Raw genomic sequence first — 23,541 nt, forward strand, 5'->3', positions numbered from 1 at the left:
GCAGTTATTAATTAATTAAGTTAGTCTGCTAGAACAAAATTCAGTCCAGGGGTGCATGTATTGCAATTTGAATTTAATATTTTTTATTTTCAGTGGTGTCACCGGAAATAATATTTGTTTTGATATTTTCAGTAAACAAGTAAACTAGGTAGATAAATATGATTTCATAAAATATTTCCGTGACAATGTGATTCCCAGATCTTTCAGTACAGGAGTTGCGATAGTAAGCGTAAAAATACCAAATAGCAAACATTTTTCTCGAGTTTGTCTTCTCAGAACATAAAGTCGAAGAACTGACATTGTAAATTGACATATGAGAGGGACGAGAGGGTGGTTTGCCATGTATTGTCCCTGAGGCAAAGAACTGGTAAAATTCAAACAGTTTTATTTCGTAACGTAAATATCTTACGATGTTATCCTTGATGTCTTGAAAAATTCTTGTTTGCGTCTCTGGATATTCTTTCACCTTCTGTAGTCACTGTTGAACCACCCAAACAGTTAGTAGCATGAAAGTGCTTTTTTAATTTTGGAAATAAACAATAAGTACTCGCTAAGAACTAGATTAATATTTTTTAAACTATGGTAATTTAGTTTGTGTGAACTAGAGAAGCGTCCTGGTGGAACAACACCTCTTTGCTGTTTTATTGTGCATTCAGTAAATTATAGTCAATCAAAAGCACTCCTAAAGTTCCCAAAAATCGTTTTCTTGCTGAAATCCACGAGATTTTCGGCTAGGTAGACTTTATTCCTCCTTAAGTATTTTTTTACATCGCACTGTAACTAGCGTGCGTTCAGAAACTAATCTGTTTGAAGCAGTCTCTATATTTTTAAAGGTACGCCTGTTTAAGACGCAATTGGCGTTTTTATTCATATTCGTAAGTTTAACTTTATGTTCTATAGGATAAGTAAAACAAGAAGCTTGTTCCAAACCAGAGGAAACTGCAAACGTGCCATTATTTGAACACCCGTTATAACGTATAAAAGATGTAAAATTGGTAATTCGAAAATCAAAATATTCGTAATACATTTTTTAATGTTTAAATGTTTGCATGTGTCAGCACTATATGAACAATAATTTTCAAAATGGAATGACGGAGCCATTGAAAGTTAATACATACATATTACTTTTGTTAAAAGGTTTGATAACAAGATCGCGTGACTCTTTTTAAATGTAATTATCACCTCTTAATGATTCGTTCGAAATAATGGCAGAGAGAAAAAATACTTCAATAGAATACTGGTTCTGGTTTTTTGTTAAGAATTATTTGCTAAGGTCATTATTGTTGATTAGATCAATATTCGTTTTACGTGTTTCGAGTCATTGATCTCGTCAATAAATACATTTCCAGTGCAGGGTTATATGAAGGATAATAACCTTTATTCTGAAAATCAATCAAAAAGATTGCACATTGGGGAAATGTTTGTTCTGTTGTTTTTCCTATCCGTAATGTTTTATAAAAATTAGAAAAAATATCAAAATTTTAAGGATTTTTGAAAGTGTATGGACAATGTACTTTTTCATGTAAATTATTTATGATTTTTTTTAAATTTGTTTTTTTTACGGAACAGCTGTTACTTATTGAGCAATATCTCGTCTGTGATCCAAGTGACGCATTTTAAAGACTTACCACAATAATTGAGATTATAACATTTACATACAATAATTTAAAATAAAAAAACTAACCAGAGATATATGTAAATTATTTTGTGGAAAATTGTGAGTAATATGAGGGTTATTTTAATTTTATGCGTCAGATTGACAGAAAAATATTTTTTAGGCACCCTTAATGTAAAAGGTAATTTTACGTACTCCCATGCGGACAAGAAGTAACTCTTTTTCGGACGCACTTTTCATGGCATGGACCGTGGCGCCATCTGTTGGTCTATTTAATAAGTTAACAACGAAACCGACAAAACCGAGCAAACAGACTGAAAAATAATCAATATTTGACAGTACAATTTAACCAAAGTATTTTTTTTTTATTTGCCGGAAAAAGTATCGTTTATTTCTGGTGCTTATTTGGTACATAATAAGAAAATGAACGTTCATATAATCGATAGCAACAGCGTGATGAAGAAATATCTAATACAACAGCCAAAGTGATGTCTAATACGCCGCCTGACATCGCAGATGATAATCGCAATAATTGTCCTGCCACTATAAATTATGTAAATAAGTAATTGTATTGCAAATAGTAAATTTCTCGTTTTGTTGGTCAGGTGATAAAAAATATGTACTATAAAAAAATTGTTAATACGTTTTAATAAATGTATCTATGTATTTGAAAAAAGGTGATACGAAATGAATTTGCAATTTTTCCAATGATATCTTTTGCTTTGTAGTTCGTGCGGTTGCCTAAAAAATTTAATGTGCACCTCGACCAAAAAGTGCCTTTTGTCCTCGCCTGTTTTCAAGTTTCAACTAGAAAACCCAGTCGGACACTTTTTGGCCTTGATACACAAATAACTATTTCCTATATGTTGTGTGAATAACAACAATTGATTACCAGAAACAACAATTTTTCTGTATAATTAATTATATCTACAAATTGATATAATTAATCAAGACTTCCAAAAATAAAAGTTTTATTTACAAATACAACACACGTGGAACTGAAATCGCCCTTATCTGAAAGTTTGGGTCAATGTTAAAACTCAGCAAACAAAAATATTACTGTGAGATTCGTTTTTTTTTAAATCAAATAAATTTCGGATTTTTCCGACCTTGTGGTCTTTCAGCGTGTTACATCACATTTAACCCGATCCAACCGGTTGAAAGTTTAAATCTCGGTTAAAAAAAAATGTACAAATATTTCTATAAGCAATTCCTGCCAAATTTCGTCTTTTCAATATCGAATAGTTTTACATTTTCTCACGAGACTGGTGACGGTTTTTTAACAGCTCTAAATTCCAGCAAGCAGGAATTGTATAAATAATGCCGCGAGCAATTCCTGCAAAGTTCAGACCGTTAAAATCATTCTTGGATTTCCTTGCTGCTTCTGCAAAATCAAAAGTCGTCAGATGTCTCGTCATTGACTTTACTTACGTCTTCACTAAACCCTAGTGAACTGAAATTAGGTACACAAATACGTCTGCGATGAATTCCAACGATTTTGCAATTTCGAAAACTGAATAGTTTTTGGATGAGCAAGCATCATCTTTGTAGGTATATTGTAGTATTGTATCGTGCGTTCATTTAAATTTATCCCCAAAGTTGGCGTTGGAGAGTTGATTGAGAGCTGTAGCAAAAAAAAAAAATTGTAAAAATATTCCTGCAAAATGTATTCTTTTCAAATTAAATGTTTTCTGGATTTTCTCACTTCCGAGCACTATTTAAACAGGAATTGTGCAAAATTTCTGCAAACAATCCCCGCAAAATTAAGTTTGTTTGGACATATGTACCTCTTTTGTAGTTACCCTAAACTAAATTTCGAACAGCAGGAATAGCGCAAAAATTCTAACAGTAATAGCGCAAAAATTCTAGCGGTAATAGCGCAAAAATTCCTGCAGGAATAGCGCAAGATTTCTGCGAGCAACTCCTGTGATCCTGACTCTTTTAGATCTATTTTTTAAGCTTACTTCCGTAAAAGTTATTATAAACGATTGTACCAGATGTAATCGACTCTAGTCGCGGGGGCCACCCTGAGCGGCGCCATTTCCACAGAAAAAGTACTTTCACCCGATTTTTCGACACCGTCCGAAACAGCAGCGCAGGCCGCGTTTACATAAACGCGACCGTTCGAAATTTCTCAATTGAAATAGAAAGTGAAGGCGACACCACACGATTCCATATTTGTGTTCCGGCGTTTGGTGCGCTCTTCTGCCCATCCTCAATCAAATTCGGCGGTTCGCACTCTACTCGTTTGTGTGTGTGTGTGTGCATCTGTGTGTGTCTCCATCTTTGTCTACATAGTGGTTCCCTCTCCGTCGCTCATTCAAGTTCTTTGTTCGCGTTCACAGAACACGTGCTCGCGCTTCAGTTACCGCTCCGGCATGCCAACCGTCGGTGTAACGTCACGTCCGTTGCTGGTGCTGTCGGTGTTTCAGTGATTTTTCACCATTGGAAAAGCGAGAAAATGGAGTACGCCAGGCGGAAGTAAGTTTTTCACGTGTTGGTTCCCAGTCCCACCGAGGGGGACGCGTCCCGTCCCCGCGGGGTGGCCTCTGTGACGGCTTTTCGTACCGCGTGTGCTTTTTCAAGAGTGTTTTTTCCACGGGGAGAAATCGCGTTTTTACGAAATTTTTCTGTGTTTCTCAATTGGTTGCCCAATTCGAGGCGGACAATGGCGAAACGGTGCACGGTGTGAGGTTCCAGTGTTATCCAAAAATGAATTGAATTTTACTGGGGTTTTTTTTTGGAGTTTTTTTCCCCGCATTTCGATGACCAACAGATTCGGGGAAAGTGTTCGAATGGGTGGAACTACTCGGTCCAATTGGAAAATGTCGAGACGTAAAAGTGGTCGTGAGTTTTGTACAGGAATGCCAAAATTAACTCTTTGTAACAAACAGTGATTTTATTTACATTCAGTGGCGACGATAAAAATTTTGATTATTTTCAAGGATTCTGGCGATTTTCAACGACTTCTTTCTAATTGCTCAAGGATTTCTGATAATTGTTGTAGCTTTGCCAAGTCATTTTCAAGGGAATACCCAGTTTAATTTCAGAATAATTCCCCAACAGAACAGACCATTAGAATTACGAAGAACAGCTCTTGCCGTAATTGCTGATTGTCATTTGATAAGCTTTTTTCTGTCAGGAAAGGCGCTGGAACGTTTTGTAATTGAATAATTTATTTAAATTCATTCACCAGAAATATGACTTTTCTTCTAGGCGACGTCATTCAAAGAATAATGAGTCAGAAAGTAGAAACTAAGCTGTTCCAGTAACTAGCTACGTTAAATTAGATTATTACGGATAAAATTTAAACAAAATTTTTAATTTAATTAATTTTGAATTGCGCAATACACGATTAATTATTATTTTCAAATGAATTATAATTACATAATTAGTTACATATTAAAAAAAGTGCAATTAGTTACTCAAACTTTATTTTCCGTTATTTGTAACAAATTAATGAGACTAATTAACTTCCAAATTCCATTTTTTTTTTTTAACTTTTTTTTACAATTATGTACATATTTTACTCATAAATATTTCGGGTATTCTATTTAATAAATAAAAAGTTAAGATCACTTCCGATGAAATCAGGACTGTCAAAATATCAATTTATTACCAGTAATGTCTACATGTCGTTTTTTAATTGCTTAAAAATTTTGTTGTAAAAATTTGGCGAAATGATAACAAAAAAAAATTTATTAAATAAATCGTCAGTAAAATATGTTGGTTAAAAATATTCTAATTAAGAAATAAGACTATTAAAAGGATTTTATGACTCTTTCATTAATTTGTTAGTTTATTTTTATTTTAATCCAATATAATTAAGAATGACCTTAGAAGAGAGTAAATTCGAATTTTATTTTTTTTTTATATTTATTTAAATTCTGCAATTTGTGGTTTTGCTTTTTATAGGAAATACACTAAATCCAATTTAATTAAATTATGTATGTATTTCGTTAATTTGTACTTTTTCAATTTTGTTAAATATCTAGATATGTATTGTGAAAATACGTGGAGTTGAAATTTCAAAAATTTTGCAACGAATTTGCAAGAGAAATCTAGTTTGTTGTGGACAACTCATCCAAACGTCAAACTGCCATCGACATTCTCTACGTATTTTATTAAGTCCACTCATACACGTTTCCGGAATTGATTAAGCTGCAATTCGCACGAACCTTTGCGTAACACCTCCGTCATCAAAATTCTCGTCCTTTCATTTACTCCTTCACAATCCCAAATCCCGTGATTCCCCGCCTCGTCGTGTTCTTCAATGAACTCGTTTCGTTTATTTACGGGGAAACAGACGCGAAGAAAACTGGGTTAAAACACATCATCGTCACTATTTCGTATAAAGGTCGCGGATAAATTTTAATCGTCGCGCCAATAAACAACGTCATTTTCTGGGCCGAATTTCGTAAATCCGTCTAGTTTTTCTTATGTAATTCTCGCCGTCAGATTCTCCGTTTTGTTTCTTTACTCTTTTTTTTTACCATATTCATTACCGCGACCGGATATCCTCGATCCGGATGAATCCGACGATTAAAATTCAACACAATCGTCCGCTAATTAGTGCTTACTTTCAATTAATCGTTGAATAATGGATTGGTCGGTTTTTAATTGGTCTGGTCGAGTTTTTTTTTTATCGACCCGATTATGGTAAAATTGTCGGAACACACCTTCCACGCTCGTAAATAGTCATATGTATCGATTTGCGCTAATAGAAATCCGCAATTTCTTGTGACGTTGGCCGGTCACTAAAGGCGAGTTTACACGTTGAAAGGGATTTTTCGTCGCAGTTCTTACCAGTGCGGTACGACCGGTGGTTTGTGTTTTGTACGTTTTTCTTTTAATAGGACGACCTTGAGTGTCATCGTGTTGTTGAAATGATCACGAGTGACCTTCAGTGAAGTCATCATTCGTCAAATCTTAATGAAAAATTAAGTGTTTATACGAAAAATTTGTAATTTTGATGATTTCGATGTCGTAAAGCGAGTCGCAATCACAGTGTCGTTAGTGAACGAACGTTGATGTAAAATTAATTTTTTTTGTGTGTAATTCGGGATTTTGTGGATTAGTTATTTTTCCCCGTTCGCTTTCACGTGAAATTATCTAGTTCGGGATTATATAAAGAGAAATTTTTGTTGAAAATCACTAGACATTAAGTTGTAAATAATGGCATTAATATTTAAACTAGATCTAAATGTCATTTGGAACGACAGCAAACATCAATAAATGAGTGTTACGTAATTGGAGAAAAGCGCAGCTCAATTGTACAGTAAATAGTGGGAATTACTCTAACTCGTAGGTTACACCAGAAGTTTTTACAATCTAATGGACGTTTGTTATTTTAAAAGAACATTTGTATTATGTATATGTATTTCAAACATTTGGGCAATTGATCGAACCAATCATCAAAAGAAAATTTCCACTCGTTCTAGCAAGGTGTCAAATTAGGCTTTTAGGGAGCTGTTGTAATTATTTTCCTGTTGAGTTCTTCAGTAAGCATTTTGTGTTTTGGCAGACGATGCAGCTCCCCAAGAAATGCTTGTCGACAATGTCCCAAATTCGTACCATTTCTGTGGCGAATCTCTCGGGATGCCACCATTTCTGGAATGTTATCAATAAATACATATTGACGAACTGCATTGTCTTACACAATCAATTGACACGTTCACTAATAGTGACAACGTCTTTTGATCGTCTGTCTGTTTCACCATTTTGCATTGACAGTACAAAGAAAGAAAGAGCTTTCTATCAGGACACTTCTAGATTGTTTAACTTTGGCTAGATCAAAGTCTTGATTCTACCCTCAAGGGAATATCTTGATCTTTGACGTTAGAAGACATTAAGCCGTTGAATTGATGTCTATGATAGACATCCATTGTGTCGGTTGCCTTTTAGATTCAGGTTTAAATGCATTTATCTAGTTTTCGTCACCTCCCGTGCTGTTGTATACTGTTTTATCAGAACTCTTCTTTTAGTTTCTTTGCACTACTATTTGATGCATTGTTGCGTTTGCGCATTTGTCAAATCATGACATGAAGCAGACAACATGAACAAGTTTTTCTGGCATGCAAGAAGTAGTGCCGGATCCTTACCAGTAAGGAGGTACTTCTTTCTATAACTGCGCACACGACTCGCTTATCATCTTGCGTTAATCTTCGAACAGTTCTGGGTTTTCTTCTAGAAGTGATTACCTCCTAAGTGGAACCATGTTAAGTCCTTTGTACCAGTTATAGACAATTTCTTTCAGAATGCACTTTATTGGCAAAAGTATTTCAATCACCAAACATCTACATATTCTCAAGATCAAACCCTCTGTGGCGCGTTCAAATAAAATCCTGGGCTGGGAAGGCGTAGGAAACCGTCAATTGTGTGCTTTTTTTAAAGCGTAGATTAATTGGAGCATTTTGACAGCTAACCTAAAATTTAGAGCCAAAAAATTTTTTTTTCATCAAAAATGGAATACCTTAACGATTGTTATTCTCGAAGCAAATATCGAAAGGCACCCTTTGTTGAAAACAGACATGTTCAATTATGTCCCGATTAAACATAAACAAATGTCATTCGTATCAAACGGCGGGAAATTCAAACTTTACACTGTTGTAAACCGTTCAATTTTTTCAACGCCTACTCAGCCCAGGATTTTATTTGAACACGCGATATAATTGGGCAAGAAAAATGTGCCTTCCTTTTTTAATGATGATCCAATAAGTATTGTAAAATAAAAGTAGATTTTGTGTCTTTTATTCCAGGATTACAAAATGATCTTGTTGAATTTCATTCGGAACTTTTTTGCTTCAGATAATTTTCTGCAAGCAAGCAGAAATTTAACGTAATAGTTCTTCATGTTAAATTTCTTGGCAACAAGCTTTCGTTGAAAACAAAAAGTTATCAGATAAAAGAAAAAGCTATTGTGTAATTACATTCGACAATAATTCCAACGAAATTATAGCTGTCAGTGTACAAAACAACAAAGTTTGGACAAAGTTTTGAGGCAATCTACTACTCTTGGAAGAGTAAGAAAGTAATATGGAACTTGAAGAAAATATTTTAATACAAATACATAATTTGGAAAAAGTACCTAGCCTAAAATGAGATAATTTTAAATTAATACATTTGATTTAATGCTTGAATGGTTTAGCTCTAATTTTTGGCATTCTAATCCCAAGCATATGGCGCCAAAATTTTGCAATATCATAATTTGCTTTTATAATAAGGGACAATTTCGAGAAACATGAAAACAATGGAATTTTGATGCGTCATTTAGTCCTGTCCCTTTGTTAGCTTTATTTATAACTTTCCTTACTCCATTGTATTTTTTAAACGACGTACAATATTGAACGGTTATAATATCATACAAAGTAGTTTTAATAAAAAATTAAGTAACTAACCACCGTTCACGTTGTTTTGGTATAATGGGAGGCCATGAATTGTTTTTTTACCGTTGGAGGCACTGTTTGATTTCTGTCACCAAAGTGCCTGACATGCGCCCCTGATGCCTGAGTATTCTTCTATTGCAAACAAGTAAAACTGACAACAATGCACCAGACATTACGCTATTTATAACCTCAAACTTAGAAAAACAAAAGTTTTTAAAAAACAATAAAAATTTTGACTTCGTGATGGTACGCCGTTTCAAAAAATCAACAATTTTCAACGAACACATTGTGAGTTGAACAATCACCAAAAATTCAGAAAATGACGGAATTGCAAAAGAATCCAGCATTTCGTCCAGGTCCACGCGACTCTCACACAACACGATCACCTTGTCGCGTATCCTGTACCGTAAAAAATGTCTCTCTGACTGTTTTTTCTTCGTCGGAATCATTTCGCCAAGATTTCAAGCGTGTCTCGTGTCGAAACAAATAAATCGTGGGCAACATTCCGAATCGATATTTCGGCGTCGAGTGAAATTTCTGCCGCTTAATGGCGGCGGACTGGGCGTGACGCGTCCGATGTAAATTAACCTTTACACGCGGCGCCCTGTTAAAATGCGTTTGTTTTTTTTTTTAATCTGCACCCATTAACCGGTCTCGTATCGATTTATTGTTGTCGCAACACGTCATCCTCTCTGACAATTGGACAATTCCTTGTCGACGGTTCGTTTAAGCCGTGACTAAGGAACGTCATTATTAAATTTGCCTCGTTCGGCCAATCAAAAGACCACGAATTTCGTTTAATTGAAGCGACGACACGAAGACCCCACGACGATTTCCTCCTTCGGTTAGTCATCGTCGGATCGGGCCTTAACAATTTATTTTTTCTTTCGTCTATTGTTGCGTTGCGTTTCGACACGTCTGCGTGTGTGTTTGTAGAAAGCTGCGTTGCGTCACGTCGTGGAGCAACCGGCCATGTTGCCACACGATTTTTCAATGGCGATTGTCCTCGACGAAGAGGGGAATCGCCTCGGCGATGACTGTTTTTCTGGTTTCGGGCGGCGACGCCCCGAAGTGAGAGGCTCCCGTCAAGGTCAAGATCACGACGATGACGACGGCGGCGATCATCATCGTTCCGCGCTTTCTTACATAATCGATGGAAATTGTGAAAGCCGGGCGGCAGTGGCGGCGCATCGGTTGCGCAACTCCCTTTGTCGGAGAGAATTTCAACTCGACGAGAAAGCTTTTTCTGCACCAGTTGTGAACAGCTGATCGCACACATGTGCCTCGGAGGGAGGTGGGGGCCTATTTATACCATGTGCGTCGGGTGGCCCCCACCGCGGTCAAAAAAGGGGGACGTTGACACGTGTTCTCTCAGAAGCGACGAAAATTAGCCGCGTGTCGATACGATTTTTCTCCCGAAGTGCAGTGGCGTACGTCGCGACCAAACCGGTCAGCTGACTTTGACGTTTCGGGTGACAACACCGTGGAATTTCCTGCACAAAAGTCGCGGCACAAATAATAAACATTGACCTTCCCTCGGAATGACACGTTTCCGCTTTAACGATGTGTAATTATTATATATGATGGTGGAAGGCTGCATTTGAAAGCGTTCCGATCAGTGGCGGCCCGTCACCGCCGCCCGGACGGTCGTTGACGTAACCTCCGAGTCAAGTGACAGCTGTCAGAAGATTCGCGAGCGCACGTTGATGGGCGCTGGTGTCCCAGCGATGAGGGTATCGGCGGTTACAAGTTGTGAAATGGTGGTACCATTACTGCGGAACTGCGGTTTCACCGACCGACAAACCGCAACTTGATTTTTTAATGAAACTCGAAACTTTTATTTTCGCCTGTGAACCACGTCGGGAAAAAAAGTGAAGGTGCGGTGTCGATGGCAGGCCAGAATTGCTTCACTTTGTCTTATGCGTAAGTCGACAATAGCAGAGTGGGCGTTGCAATTTAAGTTGAGGTTATTCCGCCTAAACCGATATAAAAAAAATGCAGACGAGGAAAAAGTGTGACATAATCAAGTGATAAATTAATCGGATATTGCGAATATTAAAAAAAAGATTAGGAGCATTCGCCGAAAGCGATATGTATTAACTTTTTAGAATTTGCGTCTCTAATAGGTCTATTATTGTATTCAATTTTGAGTCGTTTATGGCAATCTATTAAAGCACTCGTGGTTTAATATATAGATCTCTAAGAATTTTTTTATCAATATTTCAGTGTACGTATTATTGTCATTTACACCAAAAAACTTCTTCCAATATTAACGTTCAAACTCTACTTTTTAACATCTGTTGCAAATGTAGTTGCATCCGTTACTTTGAATTACCAATTAATACAAAATTCCCTAGAATTTGGAATTTTAATTATTTATTTAAAAATTAAAACAAGAGTCCAAATTCGAAAAAATAACATAAAAAACTCGTTTTATAAGGGCATTGGCGCACTCGTCCCACAGAAAACTCTCCTACGGCTCGTTTTCTACACTTGGGACTCGTGCGCCAAATCAACCCTTATAAAATTCGTTCTTTCTTTAATTGCGCAAAAAAATACTTTACTTAAATTTTACATTTTGAATGAGTGATTTTCGTTCAGTAACAATTTTTAAAAAAACAAATTTAATCTTTTTACATTATCAAAATTGGGGATAAAAAATCTCCTTGTTTGAGAGCTTTTCGTTGTTGGCTTTGGGATCCAGTTCGTCTCTGTTCTACTTTTTCAACTGCCCCGGCACTTTCGGCGACTCTTTATCCACCCCCGTTCGTCTCGAAACTTTGTACACCTTTTCGGGCACCTCGGCAATAAATTAACCCCCTGAATTATTGCCGATAAATCGAAGTTAACGTTTCTTTTTCGCCTCCATTTCCCCAACAAACGACGATGGTAAAAAGCATCCATCGTGAATTTTCAACCCCATTAGCCCGGCCTCGGCACTAAAGCGCCGTCGTTTATGCGACATAAACATGCCCGGAGAAAAATTACGCAAGCCGTCCCTGACAAAAAACACCCATTATAACAGCGTTAGTCGACGAAAAAGAAAAACGAAGAAAACCGAATCACAAAGTTCCACGAGCGGCGTTAATTAAAACCTCATCAAGGAGCCAAAAAGCGTTGTTTACCTAACGGCCCAGCGCAATAGCGCGAGCAAAGGGGGGGTTGACTGAATCTGTGATGTGGGAGAGATGTAACCGTGATATGTAACGAACGTGATGTAGCACGTACATAACTTTGAAATGTGTATGAGCCGTGTCCTGATCGTTTGTGGTTGTTTTCAGGTACAAAAGCGGGATCCGCAGCAGCGCAGTGAGAAGCAGCGTGGTAGCCAGCGGAGGCGGCGGCGGCGGAGGCGGGGGCAGCGGGAGACTGTGCGAAGTGAGGCGAGCGTACAAGGCGGCCGTGGTGCCGTGCAAAACGGGCCGTCGCAGGGCCCGGGGCATGAGCATGGGCCAGAAGGTGTCAGGAGTCAAGGCTGTCAACCGGGATGCAGCCGCACCCTACAAGCCCGTCATCCCAAGGGAACTAGCGCAGGTACATTCGACTTTCGACCCCTCCAAGACGTCGTTTCCTCACTCCGAACCACCTCGAAGGACAACTCGCACAGGATAATCCGGGAGCGTGCGGCATTGAAACGGTTTCGTAAACTGCAAAAAAAATCCGTGTTTATTCTAAAAAGCGAGTCTGACCGTTCCAAATTTAATCAAGGATGAAATTACGCGATCCAATGTGAATGTGAACGACGGGGATCGTTGAAAGTTTTTCTCGTTGAGAGGAAAATCGCCATTACTTGGCAGGTTTCAAGGTGTTTATTGGTTTATTTTTAGGATGTGACGTCACGGTTATATTTTTTCTAATAGTGATAAATTATACTGCTTTTCAATAATGAAAACCGACGTTCGCATCACATTGTGCCGCTTCCAGAGATGCAGTGCCATTTTTATTTTGACATTTCAAATGCGGAGTAGCGGAGTCGTATCTCTAACCACTTCCTAACTTAAAGTTCCACACAAGCGAGTTGTGCAGAATTCTGGAATGGAGCACGAAGTTCGTGAATGAAGTACAATCGCGCTATATCTTCGGAAACAGCACACCACATCCTACGGTCGGCGATAATGAACAATTTGTGTAATTACAACGCACGGAGCATCCGTACACTGACAACGGGCCGACTAAATAAATCACATTAGTCTCGGGACCGTGACGTTGACAGAGACACTAATAAATTTCCAATAATACAGATCAAAGCTAACAAAGCCAACGGGTGGAGTAGGTGGAAACCGCCACGACCAAAATTCCAGTTGGGAACACATCCTTCTTTCCTTGTCTGATAAACGTCACTTTTGACGTTCCGTTAAACTGTGGCTAAAGCCCAGACGACATGATCTGAGTCGGTGGGTTTTTCACTGTTCCACCGCCCCCTAGATCGATCGACCGACAGGGCGATACAGTAAGACCACGAACGACACGTTTTTTTCGCCGCGTATCAGAAAATACACACCGTGGGCGTTGAAAAATCTTGTTGACGCTTACAAATTAACTAAAAGAAAATCGCAGTCATTTTTTCGCCCGACGGAGTGTAATCTCAGGATTCCCAAGGTGGCGCCTCTAAAAAAAAAAGAACGTCCATCAACCGTTCCCGTTATAGCAGGCGAAATCACCATGGTTGTCGCCGGTAATTTGATGTACGCCGTCTCCGTTTATTTTTAACGCGACGTTATCATCGCTCACCTTGATTTTTTCGTCTTTCTGATTGTCGGTTTTGCTGGCGTAAAAGTACCTTTGATGGAGGTGTACCTGTCATGTTGTGAGGTACCTTTTTTGCCTGATATTGTTGCCCTAGTTACGTACCTGATCTGTATCTGGATGTGTTTGCCAGGATTTCGCCCGTCCTCCACGGCTGGACATGCTGCTGGATATGCCGGCGGCCCTCAGGGAGACCCAGCTGAAGCACAGTTGGAACCAGGACGACCGCTCTCTCAACATCTTCGTCAAAGAGGACGACAAACTGACCTTCCACAGACATCCGGTGGCGCAGAGCACGGACTGTATAAGGGGCAAAGTGGGCTTCACGAAGGGGATGCACTGTTGGGAGGTGTGCTGGTCGACGCGACAACGAGGGACGCACGCGGTGGTGGGAGTCGCCACGGCGGAGGCACCTCTTCATTCGGTGGGCTACCAGAGTTTGGTCGGCAGTACGGACACATCGTGGGGGTGGGATCTAGGTAATCGAGACGATCAATCAAAAGTAGCTTAGAGAGATTGCAAAAATCACACAGAGATTTTGTCAAAATTTTGGTTCATTTGCCCAGCTTGTATGGCCATCAAGCACTCCATAGAATCAAAATCTGGACGTCCTGCTGGCCGTACAAGCACAACTGGCCTTTTTGTGTGGAACAATCTTACTTGTGCAATTTTGCTTTTGGATTTTGTCCAACGTGATCCTAAATGGTGGCTTTTCAGGTCGTAACAAATTGTACCACGATGTGAAAAATTGCCCCGGAGTGACGTATCCGACTTTGTTAAAGCCGGACGAGACTTTCATAGTGCCCGATAAGTTTTTAGTGGTGTTAGATATGGATGAGGGGACGCTTAGTTTTGTGGTGGACGGCCAGTACTTGGGAGTAGCGTTCAGGGGACTCAAGGGGAGGAAACTGTATCCGATCGTTAGTGCCGTTTGGGGACATTGCGAGATCACGATGAGGTACATCGGAGGACTCGACCGTAAGTATTTCCTTATTTCCTGTCGAAATGAAAATCGCCGGATTTCGAAGGGATCCTTGACATTTTCCCCGATTGCAGAATTTGCTTCAGTAAACAATGCTAATTACATAACGCGATAGATTTGTGATTGTATAAACTTGACACACTAATTAAATTGTGCAAACAACAATGGAAACGAGAAGAGGAGGCGCTTCTTCGGAAATGGCGAAAATATTTATGTATTTGTCGGCGAAAACGAAATTTTCGGTTATTTCCCATCGAAAACTAATTCGATTTTAATCCCGAGATTAATTGACTGATCCTGTTCCAATTTTCCTTGGTCTAGGATAATGCACAGTCGGTTTGAGCGGGTTTTCCTAGATTGGCTTCCGAATCGACCCTCGTTTGACATTGATCTTGTTAAATGTTTACTGCGTTGTTATTTAATTAAAACTGAAAAGCTAATAAACCGGCCGAAACGCTCTGCAAATACTACGTTTCACTCGCGAGGATAATAATAATGAAAGTAATAAGCTTTACTGGGGTGTGCACGCTTTAAATAAACGAAAACTTCCGACAGTCGAGCTCAGCAGAAAAGGGAGTCGTTTCATTTTTTCCCCGCAAAATAAATACTCGCCACAAATTCCACACGTGCAAAAAGTTCGTTGTATCTATTTATTTTTCACGTATTCGTCGCCATCAAATTATTTATGACTTTTGTCGCTCACTTTGACCGCGAGAATTAATCGTGCCGCCATTATCGGAATCGTTTTAGTTGTTGTAGTTTTACAAAGCGATAACATTGCACCTTGTAATTGAATCATCGACAAACAATGTAACTAATTTGTCCGTATGATAATTTAAATGAGCTACGTTAACAATTAAAAATAATCGTTGCTTATCAGGGCGACATAAATAATAAATGTGAGCCGATAAGTTTTTTAACGATCGCAAACAACGTAAAAAGTTGTCTGGGGTTAACAACAAAGAATATACTGTGACAAGATCGGTCCCAATGAGGAGCGCTGCGTCCCTCGCCGAAAAAAATTAAGACCAATCGCTGGGAAAATGCAGGACCCTTGAAAGATTTCAACGAGTGGAAATTTCCGCATCCGTAGCCTGTTTCTTCATTTTCGTATGGGGTTACCATATTTGTGTCTAAATTGGCGGCATTAGTGTGCGTCGTCTCCATATGTATTCATCAATAACAGCCGGTGAATCACTTTTGCTAATATAGTCGTGCTAATTGAATCATTGAGACACGTCGGTTGACCCGAAGGTCGCCGCCGCACGAATAGCTTCACGAAAATAAATGTAGTTTTTGATTTATTTTTTTTGCTTTTTCAGCTGAACCGCTGCCGCTGATGGACCTGTGTCGGCGCGTGATTCGCCAACGCTTAGGCAAGCAGCACCTCGAAGAGAAAGTGATGAGCCTGCAGCTGCCCCAGGCCCTACAGACTTACCTCTTGTACAGAGATCGCAGATAATAACAGCGGACACGGTGTGTTTTAGTGCAGTGAAGTGTTTGGAGACAATTTTATTATCCGATCGTGTCAGCTGTCAAATGTAGAGCAAGAGTAACCAAATAACGACGCGGACGTTTTTCGTTTAGGGATTTTTTTTTATCATTTCGTTATAGTTGGACACTCAAGTCTTCGCTAGTTCTATATTTGTGCTGTGATTGGTACGATTGAATTTTTTCATTGATTTTGTAAAACAACAACAACAACAGAAAAGCAATCGAGATTACGAGCGTCATGGCACCACTTCCCATCCTCCGGAAGAAAAAAAGCAAACAAATGAAAACTCCCTGATCTCGGGACAAGCCAACTTGTCTGCTGCTGCTGCTGGTTGAGAGAACAATGCCATATGGTGTACATAGTTGTAACTCAGTCTTCTTAACTTATATTCTCGGCACGGCTTCCTGATTATAGCTTTACAAGATAGATTTTAACCTTTTTGGGGTGTACTACTCGGCAGGATCGCGATCGACGAGTATAAAAATGGATGTTTTTTTAACGAAATTTTCGCAGCGGAGTACAGAGGACGTCACGGGAACGTGCGACGACAACGAAAGAGGGCGCGGCGGTCGCGAGATCGACGGACGGGTTCGGGTGGCGACCTCTGCAGCCGAGTGCGGCGGCGTAGCCGGTCTTGTTTGTACATTTATCGAAGCTGGATGGAATTACACCAAGATAATATTACTTGTATGTAAGAATATTAGATTATTTTTGTAAATATTTAGTTAGTGCCAGTCTTATTACACCATAATTTATGTCTGATATGAACAATCGACTGCTCTGTTCTATGAGATTAACGATAATTTTTAAGAGTGTATACAGTGTTGCCAAACCCATCGGGTGACATTTCGGTATATAAGCTCGGGACTTTTCAGTAGATTTTTAATTTTTCCTAGCTGGACAATAAAACGATTTAATTTTACATAAAGATTTTTATTTAAAAAAATATAAAAAAATACATATGAACAAAAATTAAATACGCTACGTTTTATATTATCTTTTCTCGATAATTTTTTTCACGCAATTGTCGGTTGAAAATGACGTCACAAGATTTTTTTTTTGCCCGTATTTATAACCTTTATTTTTCGGGGGTTTTACTCATTTTTTTGTTGGTCATGCAGGTTTTAATAAAATTATTGTTTAAATAAACTGATCGAAAAAGACGCGACACAATTTACAGTGTTACTGATAACCAACCTGCAGATGTCGCCACTTTTTGCTGCAGAATTAAAGGTTTCTGATTTAACACTGAAAATGTGGAAATCACATAATTAATTGAAATATTAAACTACGTATTTTTGCAAAATGTAGGTTTGGAAAATTTTCTTGAGAGATTTTACCGATAATTCGGTAGGTCTGGCAACACTGAGTGTATAAGATTTTTTTGCATTACTACTGAATCCGGGCCATCCAATGGCCTCTCGTGAGGTATAGAATGTCGGAGTGTATGTAATTGTGTATTGTGTTAGGTTTTAGATTGTTTATTAAGAAATTCAAAACATTACGTGTTCATTAGGTAAATTTTGCAATTTATTGTTTTTACTGTTTTTTTTTTCTTTTTATGGTTTTTATCCAACAAAAATTTTCGAATCGTTTCGGTGATAGATTTCGACCAGATTATTTTGGTCTTGTTAGAAATATTGAAAATGCAATGCGTAGTGGCCTGGACTACTATGATATTGATATAAGTAGTATGTTTTATCGTATTCTAAGTTTCGCTGTGAATGTCCAGGCCTATATTTCAGTTACTCGATGTATGATTATACTAAATAATAATAAGTAAACTCTTTAAACAAGTTGTTTATTTTTCACGATCATTTTCCGGTATTTTAACGGCGATTCTTGAAATTTTCTATTACAGCAGCACCAATGACAGGTGTGAGAACCGTCTGTTTACAGAAAGGTGTGTTTTTACATAACACGTCCGCTCGATAAGAAATTTTAGATATCCAAATTCCGTGGCGACATTTTTGAAACAAAAAAAAGAGGAAAAATTGACGCCCTGTCATATTCATTTTACACACATGGTTAAGTTTGTCGGTATAGTTCGTCCATGGAAGAGCAATATGTGAATTTTTCAAAAGCACCTACAAGTGGATGACATTTCAGATTACTTTCAAGAAAAAAAAGTGGATTTTAATTCAATTCAAAAAATTGGTCATTGTTCACTTTAACTACTTCTGGAATTGTCGCGTTTTTTCTGGCTAGACAGCCACAGGGCTTCCTCCTACATCGTTTCCCACCACTCAAACCTTGTGCAAATTAATTTTCCTTACCCTTTAGTTTTACTAAGACATTGGCGCGACCTTGAAACACATCAAGAGAGAAAAAAAAAGGCATTTGCACAAGGTTTGAATGATGGGAAACAATCTAGAAGGACGCCCTGAGGCTGTTTAGCTAGAAAAAACGCGAAAATTCCAGAAGTAGTTAAAGTGAACAATTACCAAAAAATTTGTTACCAAATCAAACGGTAAGATAAAGTAAATATAAAGATATGTTACTATGTCTCTAGGTTGATTATGTGCGGCAAAAGAAAATTGAAGAAGAAAACTGATGGAGACAGCAGAGGTTTTGTGATGATAAAAAGGAGATGTTGAATTACTTCCTGGATTAAAGGCTAAAGAAATATATGGTGGAAGCAAAATAGTAAAGAAAGACAGGAAACTAGGAATGAGAAAAAACAATCAACAAATCTGTTCAGTAGTGGATAAAATGGTATACTCCGTACTCTGGTAGATTGCACGTTTTTTGGCAGAAGACAGACACAGAAACCGGTTTGGCGGGAATTAATCTGCAGGGATACAATGGTTTTCTACATAACGTGAAACAATTGAGATGGAGAGTTTAGTATTTTTCACTGCTTTATGTTTTGGAACTAGAATTTAAAAACGTGCAATCTATCACCGTACGGAGTATAGCAATTTTTTAATATGTATTTGCAATTTAAGTATGTACTATTGCGAGCAAAAAAAGTGGGACATCAAACTTCTGTCAGTTTTGAAAAATTCAATGTAGTTCAAGCTTTATTGTCATTTTGCCTTTGCTTATTGTCATAGAAATTTGACACTACTCTAGCTGACAGTTTAAAATTTTATTTTATACTCCTATTTTCCTTTTCAAATGCCCTCTTCTTTTCATAAAGGTAGATTTTTATTGGGACTTTGCATTAAATAAATATTCACTACGTGCTTACTTACACTTATTCCCTACAATCTCCAATACTTAATGACAATTCAAAGTAGGGTTAGCATCAGATAAGGGTTATTTCACATTAAAAGTCAAGGCACTGACGTTGATGTCCCACTTTTTTTGCCCGCAATAGTACTATGGCGGACAAAAAATTTTGAACGACTTGTTATTCCTTTGACATATAAATGTAAAACTGGCTTTATGGTCAACTAACCTCATTTTTTATTTTTGCCTTTTTTGTCATGTCACCAGTGACAGATTAGTCAATCATAGATTAACACAAAAATTTTGGTGTGCCTATGTCGGCTCACGAATGGTGAACGTGGATGAATCTTAATCGTTTCGTCTTTGCCGCCGAAATTGCGAAAGTTGCTGCAGCCCCTCGACTATTGAGTGGTGTAGAATGTAGATGCGTACCTATCTAGTTCTTAGAGGTTTAGCATCAACACAAAATCAGGAATGTCTTCATCATAGATGAAACCAAATTTAGTTCTCTTTACGTCAAGACAGAAAGACCCAACAGGTTGTATTTTGGTACGCAAATATCAAAAAATTCAAAGTACAGATCAATCCACAATACTAACAAATTATAACATGTATTTATTAAACATAAAATTAAAAGTTTAAAATAAAAAAACTTTACAATTAAAATCTATTCCTCATGGACAGGCACAGATTTCGATGATAGTTGGGGGGTGCCGCGTTCTGTTCCACGGAAGACACCCGCCTTCTTCCAGAACCTGGACGCCGAACCACCGTCCCAGTGTGTTCCCACTTCCGCATAATGGCATGGATAGTGCCCTTCGATAACCCTAAATTCGTCGAAATTTGCCCATACGACATACCCCTCTGGTGAAGGGTTACTATTTTGGCTTTAGTAAATTCAGATACGGCTGGCATTGTATCACTAAATTATTATTATAAACTTGAGAGACGTTTACTTCAAACTGTCAATTTTTCGACTTAATTTATAAACGTCATAATAACAGTAAAGGGCAGCTTACATTGACATTTTTTGATATGCCAAAATTTGATCGTTCAAAATTTTTTGTCCGCCATAGTACATACCTATGTAATTTTGCTTTATTGTAGGCTGTAACGTCAACATGTAATTTATTTTCGGATTAGTGTTTATTTTAATATGGATTTTATGATGTACAAGGAATATGTGCAGTTAATTTCAAAATTATCGAGTACACCTCAAAAATCAAGAAGTCGATTTGTTACAATTTTTTTCACATGTAAAGATGCCTTTTTGAAATTTGAGCGTCATATTTTTTATATAAATTAGGTAAGTTTGACAACATAAAATGTCGCTGATATTGTAGAACACCATAATATTGTCTGTTCTATCCTCTGCACGGTGCTCTTCGCGATGTTATTATACTGGGCTACCTTCCGGATCGACCATCCTTCTTCTAATTTGGAAAGAATGAGCACTTTCACGTTTTCGGTTAGATTAGGCATTTTGTTTCTCAAAATTGACATTGATTATTGACAAAAAATGTAAGTGCATTTCACACTGTAGAAAATTAGGTGTACTCTATAATTTTCAAATTAACTGTAAATACATACAAAATTAGAAATTTTGTAATAAAATAAATGTGAAAGTAGAAAACCAACAGATTGAGATGTTTCGTTTTCTAATGAAATTTAAGCCGTGCAAAACTTAATTACCATCTAAATTTGTTCAAGACTGATCAACAGTAGAAGGAAGAGATGTTATGCTTTTGTCATATTTAATTTCCTGATGTATGATCAAACGTGATTTTCATATTTTTATAAATTGATGGTATACTATGTCCACTCATCGATTGCTTGACATAAATGTTACTAAAAATGTTCACTCTACGCTACAACAAATAGGTTCGGCGCGAAATTTAAAAAAAAAATGGAAAGAGCAAGTTTGCACGTGATGTTTTATTATTATTCTGCATGTTGGCACTTAGGAAAGACGAAAGAAAACTTCAGTATAGTAGGAGTAATATATTACGTTTTATTCATACAGGGTATTCACGAGTGATAATGAGAACGACAGAATTAAAAATGCAACCCACAACACATTTTCGAATTTCCGAAAAAAACTGGCTACTGAAATTAAAATATCCAGCTTTTTTCGGCAATGGCTAAACACAAACAAAACAAAGCTCTAAAGATGAAAAATCGCAAATCTAAATGCTTAAACCACTTGACAGCACTGACAATTTCAAATTGCAAATGTCATAATTTATTTTTCGCGTGGATTTCATAACAACCAATAAGAATCAGTGGCGCGAATGTTTCAAGATATTACCAATACAATCCATGATATTTTGTAAATACAGGGTGTTTTCGAAGTTGAGGAGTTCCTTGTAACACGAGGTACTATACATTATTCTTAAGAATTTTAGCCTTAATCTTCTTAGTAAAATGTTTGTATTAACGGAGATAATTTATTGTATATTTTTATGGTTTTCTACAATTTTGAGTCCGGTCCTGTCTATTTCTCCGCTATACTATTAGATTAATAACTGACGTGGCCCAGGATGGTATCTTTCCGGAAATCGCTCTTCGTACTCTGGACGCCGCAGCTGCATTTTGATAACGTGATAACATTGCCTATATACATTAGCAACATATCCGTGAGCTCATTATTTTCGTAATGATAAAGCAATTCCGACTAATTAGGTGACAACTCTGACAGTATTTTTGATTAACGTCCATGCTAATTTGATTTTTTTTGTCAATTCTAATTTCTAACAAATCAGCGCAAATTTGAGCAGGACCGGTTTCAAAAATTTCAAAAAAATTAACTTATTGTATCTTCATTGCCGTACACATTTTACTAAGGTGATTTTGGCTAAAACTCTTTAGAACAACGCATACTATCACATGTTAAAAGGAACTCCTCAACTTCGAAAACACCCTGTATTTTAATGTAATGGTTTGGGGATTTTGTTATCTAAGGATATTTAAAAAACAGCATTCTATCAGTGGACGTAGTTACGTACTATTCCGGACACGGAATCTTGGCCAACATTTTTTAGACATTTCTAAAAAAATGATGTAAACCAGTCATTAGTGTCATTAATAAATAACAATTATTAAAAATCACTTTGAAGTTTTTCTTGTGACATTAAAAAAGTAAGGAAATGGCTTTATCGAGTCAAAAGTTGGGTTAGATTCATAAAGGCCAGTTCACACATATTTGTCAGTTAAAAGTCAGTCGTGGCCAAGATTCCGTGTCCGGAATAGTACGTGGGTACGAAATTGCCGGAACTTTTCGATCGCATACCAGTATTTGTTTCGACGACAATTTATACAGGGTGTTAGGGAATGGTCTCCCAAGAATTTCAGGGTGAGTTTGTGAGGGAAAATGTGGTCAAAAACCTTAACACCATTTTTTCCTAACATGAATGGTTTTCTTAAAAATAAAAATTTTAAATAGTGCCCCACTGTTTGAGAGCTTTTGCACCATTTTATTGTTGTGATAATTAAATAAATAGTTAACATTTTGTAATGAAAGTCAGTTGCTTAGCAATCAAAAACAACAATGCCTCATGTCAGATTTTATCGAGTACCTACTGTCACAATGATGTTTCGGTTTTTTAAATATTTCCCTTGGATAATAGATCATCAAAAACTACCAGGACTGCATTTTTTATTGACAAAATCAATAATTATATTCGAAATATTTATCTAAATTCGCCACAACCTTGAGGTAAGTCCCCTTTTATTGCTGCAATGAACTGAAATTATTTGTGCAGCTTCATTTGTGATACCACATCTCGATCAACCTCTGAAGTGATTTGAAATCGAGCACTGACCCTAATAAGATTTGTTAATTTCTGTGTAACTTCATTGATTTGTATTTGTATTGAAAACATTAATAATAAATGCTTAAAATATCCTCCGTTTGCCATTACATAAGCATACCTCCGGACAGCAGCATTGGCATTCCAGTTACATTTCCTACACCTACACAAAATGCATATCTGCATACTCCTCGATAGAATATTCTGGCGTTGTAAACTATTGTAATCTTTGCAGGTGACGGATAAAAGATAGATCAAGTCAAAGTGTAGACTTTGACAGTGGTAAATTTCAAATCGTTACCAAGCAATCATTTTTAAATCGAAACATGCAAGAT

General features: G+C 37.4%; 1 protein-coding gene across 4 annotated transcripts in view; it reads left to right on the top strand.

The window, feature by feature from the left end:
* The window catches only part of gus (gustavus), a 96,400-nt gene extending 78,381 nt beyond the window's left edge, over positions 1-18,019 (top strand). For 3 of the 4 annotated variants that reach the window (XM_069059540.1, XM_069059539.1, XM_069059537.1), the window contains 4 exons: positions 12,282-12,534; positions 13,880-14,225; positions 14,464-14,724; positions 16,051-18,019. In XM_069059540.1, coding sequence (XP_068915641.1) covers positions 12,442-12,534; positions 13,880-14,225; positions 14,464-14,724; positions 16,051-16,190 — 840 coding nt within the window. In that variant the 5' untranslated portion in view covers positions 12,282-12,441 and the 3' untranslated portion in view covers positions 16,191-18,019. Of the gene's footprint in view, positions 1-3,945; positions 4,097-12,281; positions 12,535-13,879; positions 14,226-14,463; positions 14,725-16,050 lie in introns of those variants that run through there. The other variant, XM_069059538.1, reaches the window with a different exon arrangement.
* The last annotated feature ends 5,522 nt before the right edge of the window (positions 18,020-23,541 follow it).

The sequence above is a fragment of the Tenebrio molitor genome, chromosome 9 (genome assembly GCF_963966145.1).
Source record: "Tenebrio molitor chromosome 9, icTenMoli1.1, whole genome shotgun sequence".
In the NCBI taxonomy this organism is placed as follows: domain Eukaryota; kingdom Metazoa; phylum Arthropoda; class Insecta; order Coleoptera; family Tenebrionidae; genus Tenebrio; species Tenebrio molitor.